This window comes from Schistocerca americana, chromosome X, assembly GCF_021461395.2.
Source record: "Schistocerca americana isolate TAMUIC-IGC-003095 chromosome X, iqSchAmer2.1, whole genome shotgun sequence".
Lineage (NCBI taxonomy): Eukaryota > Metazoa > Arthropoda > Insecta > Orthoptera > Acrididae > Schistocerca > Schistocerca americana.
In genome coordinates, this window is record NC_060130.1 from 704,891,603 (window position 1) to 704,904,953 (window position 13,351).

At 39.6% G+C, this 13,351-nt stretch overlaps 1 protein-coding gene across 1 annotated transcript in view; it reads left to right on the forward strand.

Annotated features, from left to right (window-relative positions):
• LOC124556791 (coiled-coil domain-containing protein 63) overlaps nt 1-13,351 on the forward strand; it is a gene marked incomplete at its 3' end in the record, with an annotated part of 232,808 nt that overhangs the window by 147,091 nt on the left and 72,366 nt on the right. The window contains 1 exon segment of the mRNA XM_047130802.1: nt 282-463. Coding sequence (XP_046986758.1) covers nt 282-463 — 182 coding nt within the window.

Consider the following 13,351-nt stretch of genomic DNA (forward strand, 5'->3'; position numbering starts at 1 on the left):
CTTTAGTCATAAAGAGCTGAAAAAACTCAGTTTGATGATAGAAATTAACCTCTGTTGTTCCTAGCACCAGTTATAAATTGTATCGTGAGACATTACCATTAAATGAGCAGCACAGGTTTAGTCATTAAACTTGACAGTGTGGATTATCGATGTTAAAAAACCTCAAATATCTTTGAAATATTTCTTCATACAACTGAAATCTATTTTGGTCCTTTTAAATCTTTTACTTGAATAACGTATTTATTCACTGTTTTCTGTTACACATTGTATGCTTTTGCCAGGTAACGGTGAAATTCAATAAGATTCTAGCAGAAAACTCTAAACTACGGGAGGAGATAAACCATCTTCTAAAAGAGAGGAATCACTTCAACAGCCTCTACCAGCAGTTAGTAAGCGAGCTCAACTCTGGAAAGAAGATAATGCTCGATCTCATAGAGCAAGCGTCTCTTGCATATGACCAAAGGTAAGTGAAATGACATTTTAAAGTCAGTGAATCCACTATTGCCTTAATTTTTTCACTTTCATGTCTTTCCGGATCTCTCTCTCTCTCTCTCTCTCTCTCGCTCTCTCTAGCCAGTATGCAGATCGTAATAATACCTAGAAAGTGTATTATTTGTGCAAACATCAACTTTTTTTTAAATGGAAGATCGCCTATTGACATTAATGAATCACAGTAGGGTAGATTAAAATGTTCGTAATGTTTGTTGCAGGATTCTAGTGAGAATCGTTTACAAGATATCGTATTTTGAAAAGTTAACTGTGATTAGCTAGAACTCACTATCCGTCGCAGAGTACCTTGTATTTCTGCACGTGATAGCATCGATAAAATTTGCTAGCTACGTCGTTCTCGGGTTGGTCCCCATACCTTAAGAAAGCTATATTAGCGACGCTCTCTGCCGGAGACCAGCGTAAAAAGCCGACGGCACGTCGCACCAGCAGTCAGTACACTAGCTGAGAAGTCAATCACTACGTGCCATATCAGAAATGTTATGTCGGCTCTTCTATTCTCTTCGTTTTTCTTGTTAATTGCTATGGGAACCCTGCGTCTGCCATATAACTACTACAGGTTTTCCCTACGATGCTCTGGTCGCTCTCGAATTCCCCGTGCTAGGCCATTGTTTACGTTGGTTGCTCTCGCAGATCCGCTGTTCACACTCGTGAATCCGCACTTTCAATTTTGCATTGTAGTGCATTCTCCTGAAATTGGTTATCTCTAGCTACCTAAGCTTAAATTAAAAATTGTAGAACTGTATTATTATGACTGAAAGGACTTGAGGCACTAGCAATGAATTAATCTTCGACACACCAGTTTGTTTATTCAGTCACCACAAAACAAAAGCATAAACTGCTACTTAGGAGTGCTTAGTTTTTGATCTATTCACTAATAACTATAAGCTCGATTGCATGGAAGTGCATCACCGATGTTCTCAAGGTTAGCTTCATAATTCACAAGAGACCGCTGAATCTGATCCTCTTTTAACAGTGTTCAGTGACTCACTGAAGTATTTCTAAGTCTGAAGCTTCTCCATACAGTTCAGATTCTGAGTTCAGAAGCCAATCAAGTAATGTTAAAGACTCAGAATGCGCATAAAGAATTAATTTAAGTTTATACACTGTAGCTCAAAACTGCTCCAAATCCTCAATTTCACGAACTGCAACTCGCGCCAAAATCATCAACCCGGCACCTATCGCTGTTATATTCTAGAGAAAACGAACGTAAAATATGGGTTTGTTGCACCAGCAGCGACATGTGAGCATGTTTGAACTAGAAATAATATGACGAAAAGTTCAGTGCTGACTGGGAATAGAGCTCCACACATATCGTTGTTGACTACACACAGAGAGACGTCAGCTACCGAATTTTTCTCCACCGGCAGCCCTCAATAACATCTTGAACTTACAGTGATCTCGCAAGTAGTTCTGTGTCTCACAGGGAGTCAAAAACGTCAAATATCTTTAGTGTTGACAACGAATGAAAATACATTAAAAATCGAAATTATTATCCACCAGGAGACAGGTATTCTCAAGCTAGACCTTGATAATACATAATGAAATCTTTAGTGCCGGGCCAAGATTCGAACCCATTCATGCGCAACAACAAATTGTAGCCGCGCTGTATTGTCACGAAGGGATAAAATTCCGCGTTAAGGGGGGTCTGAGTTGCATTCCCAGTTCAGAACCAATTTTATCGACATACAGAAGCTCAGATAAAGATGGAATAAGTGTCCTGTGAGCCTACATAGCTTTTGATTCGTCACTAGAAATAAATAACTAGTATAAGAAAGGTTACTGGTGGTACTGTTTCTACATTTCGCCACTCCAGACTTTATTATGGCTCAACCTAACGTCTACTTGTTAGAGAAGGAATATCATTTTTAATGTGAAATTCAGACCACAATGCCATTATATCTTCTCCACTTGGTGTAGCCAGAAGAGAATGGAATCTGTCTCTCCCCATCTAAAACCATTGACCGAAGTTGGAATCAAACCCAGACCATAGATATATCAACCTATCATCAGCCCAACAGACCTCCAAATCCTCTTCTCAGGAGCTCATTCTTTTATCATAACACCGCTGTACCACACTGGCTGAGAATTCTGACACACAGGCTCCCTGTATCAATTTGCAGCATGTTCAGTAAATTTATTTACGTGGTTGACCGAATCACCATGAACTAGCGGCCTCGGCTACCCAGTGCATGCATTCATCATTATTTTGTAATCACCAAAATAAAATCACGAAACTGCGACCAACACAGAACTGCGAACAGTGTAGGATGCAGAAATTAAAATAAGAAGTGTTCCTTTCCACTTGAGCTACACTATTGCGATCGGTTTGTTGAAAACGTCGTGCAGTGCAAAAGAAAAGGTATAGCTGTTTGTCTCTCATAAGTATTGACCTGGTGATAAGCATTATCCCACAGCGCTGTAGAATGCAGAAGTTCTGGGGGAATTGTTGATCACTTCTGGAGCTGTTATAGCTCCGTGTCAGCTAGTGGCGTAATGGTAAGTATCGTGCACGGTAGATAAGATGTAGTGAGTTCGAGTACTTTCACCGCTGTATTTTTTAAAACTCAATTCTGCTGTCTGCTAAAATTATCAATCTAATGAAACTTGTAACATAATTTCCTTCACATCTCAATCCAAAATAGTCGTATGTGGAAAAAGGGCTAACTTCTGCGACATTTTGTTCATTTCAGGTTTAATAGACAGCCAGACAGTAGATGCATCTCGAAACTTTTGTATTATGTATGGGTAGAGCGCATCGCGCCAAAACATGTCGGAAAAGTATTTTCTACATTAGCTGTCGTCTGGTAGTGGCATTTTATTCTTCTTCAAGCCTTGTTTGACACCTTTAACTCAGAACAAGTTTTCTACATGCATGTAATCAGTAAACCGCATGTGCATTTTCAGATTGTTATAGATGACATCAGAGAATTCGCATACATCGTTGTTGATTAATTTCTCTCTCATGTTTAGTATTGTTTTAACAACATTAAAGGAAACCTTACGAAAATTGTGAACTGTATTATAAAAAATGAAATAAAGCTACCCACGATAACCTTACAACGAAAGACTGTTTTAACAAAACTGAGTATCTGTACACAAGCGTACTTCTATCGTCACGAATTGGTAAAATACTACTCACTTAGATTTTGATTGGGTCTGTGTTTAATTGGTATGCTGTGTCATACTCAAGAGGTATGCAAATGTGGCATTTCATAAATAAAGTTATGTATTCCTAGAAACCCAAAATTTCCTTGCAGCAGCGGAAGGAGGCGTTACCTGTTGTGCAGCATTGTAAGTTTTTCACCATTTCACAATGAGCCGAAAGTATTTTCTTGCGATTTCCTTATCGATGTTTGATGTGACTGCTTGTAGCTCTTTCACGGAAGGGATAACAACGCTACACTCTGTGAGACTGGAACTGCGAACCATATCAGACGCCTTTTCACAGGTCACCACGTTACCACAGAGCTGGCGAAGAAGTATGTGTCTTAGCTTCATCTTACGAGACCAATAGTGGGTAGAACTCGTAAACCGCTATTTGAAGCACGAGATTAGTTGCGATTTCCACGCGGAACGACTTTCCTGCGCTGAAAACCGTAAATTTACAATGTTTTTTTGCACCTCAAGCTATAATAACTCAGAATATTCAATGCAAATGACAGGTAAAATCAAGTGAACTTTGAGGCTTAATTTCGTGCACACCAGGAAGTAACTCGTCGATCACAGAGTTGCCAAACATACATTGCCTTGTTGCCAAATCTCAGTTACAATACCAGCAGGAAGAAGACGAACAGATGTGATCTTACAGCGGGCTGGGAAGTGACCATAGCTCGTGTCTCCAAGTCGCGGCTCCTACGGGCTGGAATACGTAATGCGTCTGATTCGCATTTCTGTAACTAGGTTTAGGGACTGGAGCGTAGTTACTAATAATACTCAGAACTGACTGCAAACTAAGCATCATAAATCAGTAACTCTCATAGTTTTTATATTTATTTCTTAAGTGTACTCAAAACTAAGAAATTCATTCACAGACGTTTTCGTGCCTCGCCGATAGTCGAGCACAACAAACAAATAAAAATAAAAAAAGAACGAAAATAATGAGAGAGAGAGAGAGTAAAAAATTTTAAAGAAATTGAATCATGGTATGTAAAAAATTGTAAAGGAATTTAATCATGGTATGTAAAGAAATCTATCATTAAACCGACACGTTCCACATCATTACGAAATATCGTATTCAAGATCTATGAAACAAGAATTAATCTAATGTAACCTAATCTAATAATATCATATTGATGACTAGCCATGAAGAGTCATGAATTACCGAAGTTTTTGCCAATACCAGTAACCAAATCTGAATTTGAAAATAAAAGACGACAGTTTTTGTAATAATCCGGGACTTCTATCAAGACCCTTTCGTCCCTGTTAACTAACGACGAAAGATGCCTGATATACCTCTATTCTAATCGGATTGTTAACTAAGTAAAATCAAATGTTACGTATCAGTTTTTCTTACCAGCTGCTAGATGTTTGACTCTAAAATAAGGATACAAACTTTTGTGCCCAAGCGACAATCGAACTGCTCACCTACCTTATATCCACGAATATAGCTTAAGTATCAGTTGCTTACTCACCAATAGTAAGATGTGTGCGTGTTTGACCAGAAATAACGACACCTATTGCGATTGTTGGCAACACATGAACAGACATTAAAAATATACGTTAATTTTCACTATCAGGCCGGTGTGCACATGATAGGGCTTGAAATGAAATTATGAAAACTTTTGTACTGGATCGGAATTCGGACTCATGCACTTACCTTTGGAGGAGACCTAGAGAAGACTGCAGTCTTGAGAAAAGGAACAAAATGATTGAACTATACTGTTCCGAGAGATTCAGATCCTCGAAAGAGGAGATACGAATTCGAATCACAGGCCAGCACCAAATTTTTCAACGTCTCTAGGTCAAGCAAGTACAAGCAAAGTAAGAGCCAAAGTTCCTTTAAATGGCTATCGGTTCACCAAATAAAATAAAATTTTCTAATGTAAGTAAGTCTACTGGCGACTATATTTCTGTTTACCATGACTTCCGCTATGTCATTTCCCAACGTAAACCAGCTCTGCCCAGTTGGTAATGAAGGAACGTGATGTTTAATGTGGATTCTGGATTATAACGTCATTCTCTTGATGTTACCGGTGGTAAAGTAAATCTGTTTGTGCCTCTTAAAAGTAAATGCCTGAACCCATGTATTGCACCTGTGATAGTTCGTTCCGCCAGACCATTATGGCCACATTTCCCAGCCCCAGGAGTGTGCTGTCACAGGTGATGTGCTTAGCTTACAAAATTAGTCACGGTGAAAAAACGCGAGACTATTAAATGGTTAAGTAGAAGCAAGCTTCTGAAGCGGACATTATGCTATTCTCATGTCACCAGGATGTAAAGACTCTTCTAGCCATCATAGGCTCGATGTGAAGCCATTTTGAAATTTTCACAAATTCAGCAAATTTCTTAGTTCGAGAAAATCCACTGGGAAGTGTGAAGTTACCGAATAATTCGATTATTACCGTCATTATTACTGTTATTTTCTGCATACCGCTGCTGGAACACTGTGCTTGAAGATCATTTGATGCCTTTTGGTCATTATAGAAGTAGTTTCCGATGAACAGGTTCTTTCCCTGTCTACGGAATCCTTTTCATGTTAATATCAAACATCAGTAATAACTCGTAGATTACATTAAAACTAAAGTAATTGATGAAGACGTTACTTGATAACAAAAACGCGCTGCCTTTCTTCATTTACTTGCGCCTAGAAATGGCTATCGAGTACTGCCAATCCTAAAAACAATAGATCTTACTGCCTTCCGATATACGTCGCTATCAGTTGTTCCATATGATTTGGTCGACATGACCTGTTTCAAGTTGTGTATGACAGACAATGTTTTAGAAAATCAGTTGTTTTTCTTTGCAATAAACAGAAAGACTTTCATTCTAAGCTATCCAATTACAAAATTTTCGCAATATTAGTTCAAATTTAATATTCGCTTCTATAATGTAGGAAAGTATTTCACAGTTGCAAAACTCGCAGCCGACTCATTGACCTTACACTTAGTCGCTGACCATAAATTCTAGCTCAGAGTGACACCAGATTAAGTAACCTAATGTAGCGAAGACTGTTTGCCAGTGCTCTTTCTCACCGGAAAATACGCAGTTAACTCATTGGGCTTCATAAGAACACTGTAACAGTAATTTCAGTGTGTATGCAATGCATACGGATTAGAATCTAGTGGTGCTCTCTTCCACATCTGTATACAATATGCCTGACCTAAACGGGCCCTTTGTCATTACAGGCCCTGGGCGGTGCAACATCATACTGTCAACAGTAATGTGCTTATACTGACAACCTGACTGTTCGTTTTACCTGATTTTGTAATAATTTAAATAAAACAACATGACCTTCCAGTGGGAGACATTTCGTTCGCCTTTTCCTTCTGTGAAATTTGTCAGTAAGCTTTTTGCCTTCCATCCAGTGAAATACGGTAGAGTACGGCCACTAAATGATTCACAAACCACGATTTAGTGCCGTTAAGACGATTTATTTAAACTTCACAAGACTGCACATAAGTGCAATCGATTTCGAGGTGAAAAGTGTTTGTTATCTTACTTTTGTGACAGGTGGGAATAAGTGATTTTCAAAGACTTTTTATTGTACTGAAATAATCTTTTGTCACAAAGTAACAAGGTGTTTTATTCGTATCTAGGTTTGTAGGAAACTGTAATCGTGATGGAAGATTGTACACCTGAATGTTAGACACAACTGGTAGGAGAAAACGCTGCATATTAACCAAACCCCGCGCCTCCTCACCGTATCTTCCTATGACACGGGCACGGGATTCTCCTCGCATACCGCTACAGAGCTGTTCCTAGCACAGCTGAGAATTGGCAACATTGTCACAAACATTAGGCAACACTGTGACAGGGCAATCAATTCCGCGTATGGTACTGAATTGACTCGCTAGATTCACTTGATATTCCCTTTCCATTTGAATGACTCGTGCTATATAATCCTCTTGTAAAACTAAGACACTGAGACAGAAAATTCAGTTTTTTGCCTCAAGAAATGCTGTTCTTCGTATAAGTGCCAACTTTTATTATCTTTCACGATGCGTTATGAGGCTGAGCGACCAGTACCACGATGAGAGCGGCGTGCAGGCAGCAGTGTGTCCGTAGCCCGGTGGTACCGCCCGTGTCTTGGGTCAGAACGGCTCGATCAGTCGTCAGTTCTAACCGTGGTAGGGACCAGCGTATGCGAGCTTTTTTTTCTGACATGTTTTATGGAGCTGGGGATTTCCAGAAAAAATTCTGTATCGAAATCGGAAGAAAACCTTTACACATCAACTCCTCTTGGTAGTTCGACTCAGTAAGTTGTGTTAATGGTCATAGATCTTGGCTTTGTGACCGCCAAGCTGCTTCGCAATACCAGCGTCTCTGAAGAAATTCTAATCGACAATCAGCGATACGAATTTCAATATTGTTCTTCACTTAAGACTCACATGCCAGGGTGATAAGTATAAAGGAAATGAACCTCTTGATTACTATAGGGCCTCTATGCTAAATTTCCACAGTAGCAATTAGGAACTCCCTGCAGACATTTGCTAACAGCGGCTCTAGCAACTTACATTTTCTCTGGGTAGCTTCAAATATGGGCAATTTTGTCGCCTTAAATCCAATTGAATATTTTAAATATCACTTGTGAACAGCGTTCACTGCTCCATTAATTAAGGTATAGACCTCAAAACAAGCAGTTTACCAGAGTAGCTATAAATCAGGTTCTGATAGGTATTGACACAATATTTTGCATCTATTTACCATAGGGAATCAAAGAAAGAAATCAAGCACATTGCACTGCATTTACTCTCTGAGCCTTGACTAACACATATGAATGCGTGACAATAACAAATTATTTGAGGAACCTCCCGTGAAAGGAAAAAGAACAGAATGTGACGCTTTAATTGTAGTGCACTGTATCAGAAACAATGAAGTTAATTCTGTGCCACATTGATGTATTGCATTCTAGTATAATAAAATAATCATCAAATAAAAACGGTTTTGTACCTCCTTTGCTATCAAGAGTGAAACACAAATCGTAGACAGATTTTATGGTTCACACTCAACAACATTAAATCATTTTACATGGTCGAGAGTGCGGAGTGGAGCAGACATTGTCGGCAAAAGGCGAGACAATGCAGTGCCTCAGCCCCCGCCGGTGGACAGTAAATGGGTCCCAGAGAACTCAGACGCATGCGGTGTTCAGAGGCAGATGGTCGGCAAAGAAATCTTTCGCTAAAACATTGTTGGACCAAACTATGATTACCAGTGTGACAGAAAGCGAAATCTATTGTAGATTCTCTAGAATTACACTCATAGCTTCAGCACCGAGAGGAAAGGGGCGATAAAAACTTTGTCGACGTGTCCTTTTAGTTACCTGACGTCGTATTAGCTAGTCTCGCGTTTTACCTCAAGACTACGGTCGTAGTCAAGAATAAAGTACTAAGACTGAAGTCAAGACTTCCTCTGGGATGTGCCGCAGTCTACAATGTTGCCAGGTCGAGCATATTGCCGGACATAGGATTCTGAGAGGAGCACGACTGTATTGCCCACCTTACGTGAAAGACTTGGCGGTCAATTCTTTTGCTCTAAAACTGTATCTACAACACATATTGCACGCTGAAGACCCAGAAGAATTAAAAAACAGAAGTAGTTTATGAGAGCAACGTTAACTATAGCGTTCGAAGAATTCATAGTATTGTATACGTGTGTGTAAATTCCTTCCAATTCCCACCCAAGGAAGACAAGGATACACAGTCTAGCTTCAATATTATAAATTCGCCTGAGTTTGCGGATGAACTCAGAATTAGGTTGATAATCATGTTGAACATTTAGCAGTACTGTACCCATTGGTGTTAAACTCGTTTTCAACCAATGATTCCCACAGCTACAGGAACACTACTTGTGACACCTCATAGACAAAATATTTACGCAGTGCTATCAGACGAAAAGATCAACCTGACACAAACTGTGGGAAGTTTGTTTTACAACCTTCATACCTTGGCAATGAACTTTTCCCTACTTGAGATGTCTGTGAACGTTGCTGCTTGAGATGATTTAGGACGAAACTAAATTCCTTCAGCTACGACAATGTTTAAAGAAATCGTCTTAACAGCACTAAATCGTGGTTTCTGAATCGTTTACCGGCCGTACTCTGCAGCATTTCGCTGGCTGAAAGGCAAAATCTTACTGACAAATTTCACAGAAGGAAAAGGGGGACGAAATGTCTCCCACTGAAAGATCATGTTGTTTTATTTAAATGATTACAAAATCAGGTAAAACGAACAGTCAGGTTGTCAGTATAAGCACATTACTGACGTCAGTATGATTTTGCACTGCCCAGGGCCTGTAATGCCAAAGGTCCCGTTTAGGTCAGGCATATTGTATACAGAACTGGAAGAGAGAGCACCACTAAATTCCACAATCCGCATGAAATTGCATACACACAGAAATTACTGTTATAGTGTACTATTGGAGCCCAATGAGTGAATTGCATTTTTTTCCGGTGAAAACGAGCACTGGCAAACAGTCTTCGCTACATTAGGTTACTTAAACTGGCGTCACTCTGAGCTAGAATTTATGGTCTGTGACTAAGTATAAGGTCAATGAGTCGGATGCGGGTTTTGCAACTATGAAATACTTTCCTACATTATAGGAGTGAATATTAAATCTGAACTTATAATGCGAAAATTTCGAACTTGGATAGCTTAGAATGAAAGTCATTCTTTTTATTGCAAAGGGAAAGAATTGATTTTCTAAAACATTGTCTGTCATACACAACTTGAATCAGGTCATGTCGAACAAATCATATGGAAGAATTGAGAGCGACGTATATCGGAAGGCAGTAAGATCTCTTTGCCTTTTGGCAACACACGCATTCTTTTTTTATTTTTATTTGTTTGTTGTGCTCGACTATCGGCGAGGCACGAAAACGTCTGTGAATGAATTTCTTAGTTTCGAGTACACTTACGAAAGAAATATAAAAGCAACTATGAGAGTTAGTGATTTATGATGCTTAGTTTGCAGTCAGTTCTGAGTATTATTAGTAGCTACGCTCCAGTCCCTAAACCTAGTTACAGAAATGCGAATCAGACACATTACGTATTCCAGGCCGTAGCAGCTGCAACTTGGAGACAAGAGCTATGGTCACTTCCCAGCTCGCTGTAAGATCACATCGGTTCGTCTTCTTCCTGCTGGTATTTTAACTGAGATTTGGCAACAAGGCAATGTATGTTTGGCAACTCTGTGATCGACGAGTTACTTCCCGGTGTGCACGGAATTAAGCCTCAAAGATCATTTGATTTTACCTGTCATTTCCATTGAATAATCTGAGTTGTTATCGCTTGAGGTGTAAAAAAACATTGTAAATTTACGGTTTTCAGCGCAGGAAAGTCGTTCCGAGTGGAAATCGCAACTAATCTCGTGCTTCAAATAGCGGTTTACGAGTTCTAGCCACTATTGGTCTCGTAAGAGGAAGCTAAGACACATGCTTCTTCTCCAGCGCTGCGGTGACGTGCTGACCTGTAAAAAGGTGTCTGATATGGTTCGCAGTTCCAGTCTCACAGAGTGTAGCGTTTTAATCCCTTCTGTGAAAGAGCTACAAGCAGTCAGATCAAACGTCGATAAGGAAACGCAGGAAAATACTTTCGGCTCATAGTGCAATGGTGAAAAACTTACAATGCTGCACAACAGGTAACGCCTCTTTCCGCTGCTGCAGGGAAATCTTGGGTTTCTAGGAATACATAACTTTATTTATGAGATGCCACGTTTCCATACCCTTGAGTATGACACAGCATACCAATTAAACACAGACCCAATCAAAATCTAAGTGAGTAGTATTTTACCAATTCGTGACGATAGAAGTACGCTTTTCTTTTGCACTGCACGAAGTTTTCAACAAACCGATCGCAATAGAGTAGCTCAAGTGGAAAGGAACACTTCCTATTTTAATTTCTGCATCCTACACTGTTGGCAGTTCTGTGTCGGTCGCAGTTTCGTGATTTTATTTTGGTGATTACAAAATAATGATGAATGCATGCACTGGGTAGCCGAGGCCGCTAGTTCATGGTGATTCGGTCAACCACGTAAATAAATTTACTGAACATGCTGCAAATTGATACAGGGAGCCTGTGTGTCAGAATTCTCAGCCAGTGTGGTACAGCGGTGTTATGATAAAAGAATGAGCTCCTGAGAAGAGGATTTGGAGGTCTGTTGGGCTGATGATAGGTTGATATATCTATGGTCTGGGTTTGATTCCAACTTCGGTCAATGGTTTTAGATGGGGAGAGACAGATTCCATTCTCTTCTGGCTACACCAGGTGGAGAAGACATAATGGCATTGTGGTCTGAAATTCACATTAAAAATGATATTCCTTCTCTAACAAGTAGACGTTAGGTTGAGCCATAATAAAAGTCTGGAGTGGCGACGTGTAGAAACACTACCACCAGTAACCTTTCTTATACTAGTTATTTATTTCTAGTGACGAAACAAACGCTATGTAGGCTCACAGGACACTTGTTCCATCTTTATCTGAGCTTCTGTATGTCGATAAAATTGGTTCTGAACTGGGAATGCAACTCAGACCGCCCTTAACGCGGAATTTGATCCCTTCGTGACAACACAGCTCGGCTACAATTTGTTGTTTGTTCAAAACTGCAGATTCCTCAACATCTCCACATATTGCGCGTGAATGGGTTCGAATCCTGGCCCGGCACTAAAGATTTCATTATGTATTATCAAGCTCTAGCATGAGAACACCTATCTGCTGGTGGATAATAATTTCGATTTTTAATGTATTTTCATTCGTTGTCAACACTAAAGATATTTGACGTTTTTGACTCCCAGTGACACATAGAACTATTTGCGAGATCACTGTAAGTTCAAGATGTTATTGCGAGCTGCCGGTGGAGAAAAATTCGGTAGCTGACGTCTCTTTGTGTGGAGTCAACGACGATATGTGTGGGGCTCTATTCCCAGTCAGCACTGAACTCTTCGTCATATTATTTCTAGTTCAAACATGCTCACATGTCGCTGCTGGTGCAACAAACCCGTATTTAATGTTCGTTTTCCCTAGAATATAACAACGATAGGTGCTGGGTTGGAGTCCTGGGAAGGAAAAAATTAATGATTCGTCTCGTCATTTCAGTTAAAACATCTAGCTACTGCCCAGAAAATCCGATATGTCACAGTTGATTGTACTTCGATATCTAATTAGGTTCTGGGTTCGTATCCCTGTCCAACACAAAGCTTTACCTCACGGCATTTCAAATAAGTTACTTGTTAAGAAGCAATATTTAACACCTCTCGTAGTTCGTTAACAGGGACAATAGGTGCTGGGTAAGAATTCGTGTCCGTTAAAAATGTTAGCGTTATGTAATTTAATGTTGGTATTTGCTAACTGATACTGTCTAAAATCGAGGTATATCACTATCTGTATGCCTAATCAGGAATGACTGTTAGTTTCCGTCAGTCACGAAATCTTTGCTTAGTCTGCATGACTGAGTTTGAATCCATATGCAGAACGAGACGGTTCGTCGTGTCAATTGAAGTTCATCCATATTCTTAACTAGCTGCTAGTGAATAACATAAATTTTTAATGTTATTTTGAGTTAAATAATAAGTACGGTATGTTACTTTAAAGAGGAAATCATGACTACGACGAACTTACTACGTGCATTACCTATCTGACGTAATAATGAGAGTGGTCACATTTCAGGTATGTCATTTATTGTAATAAAT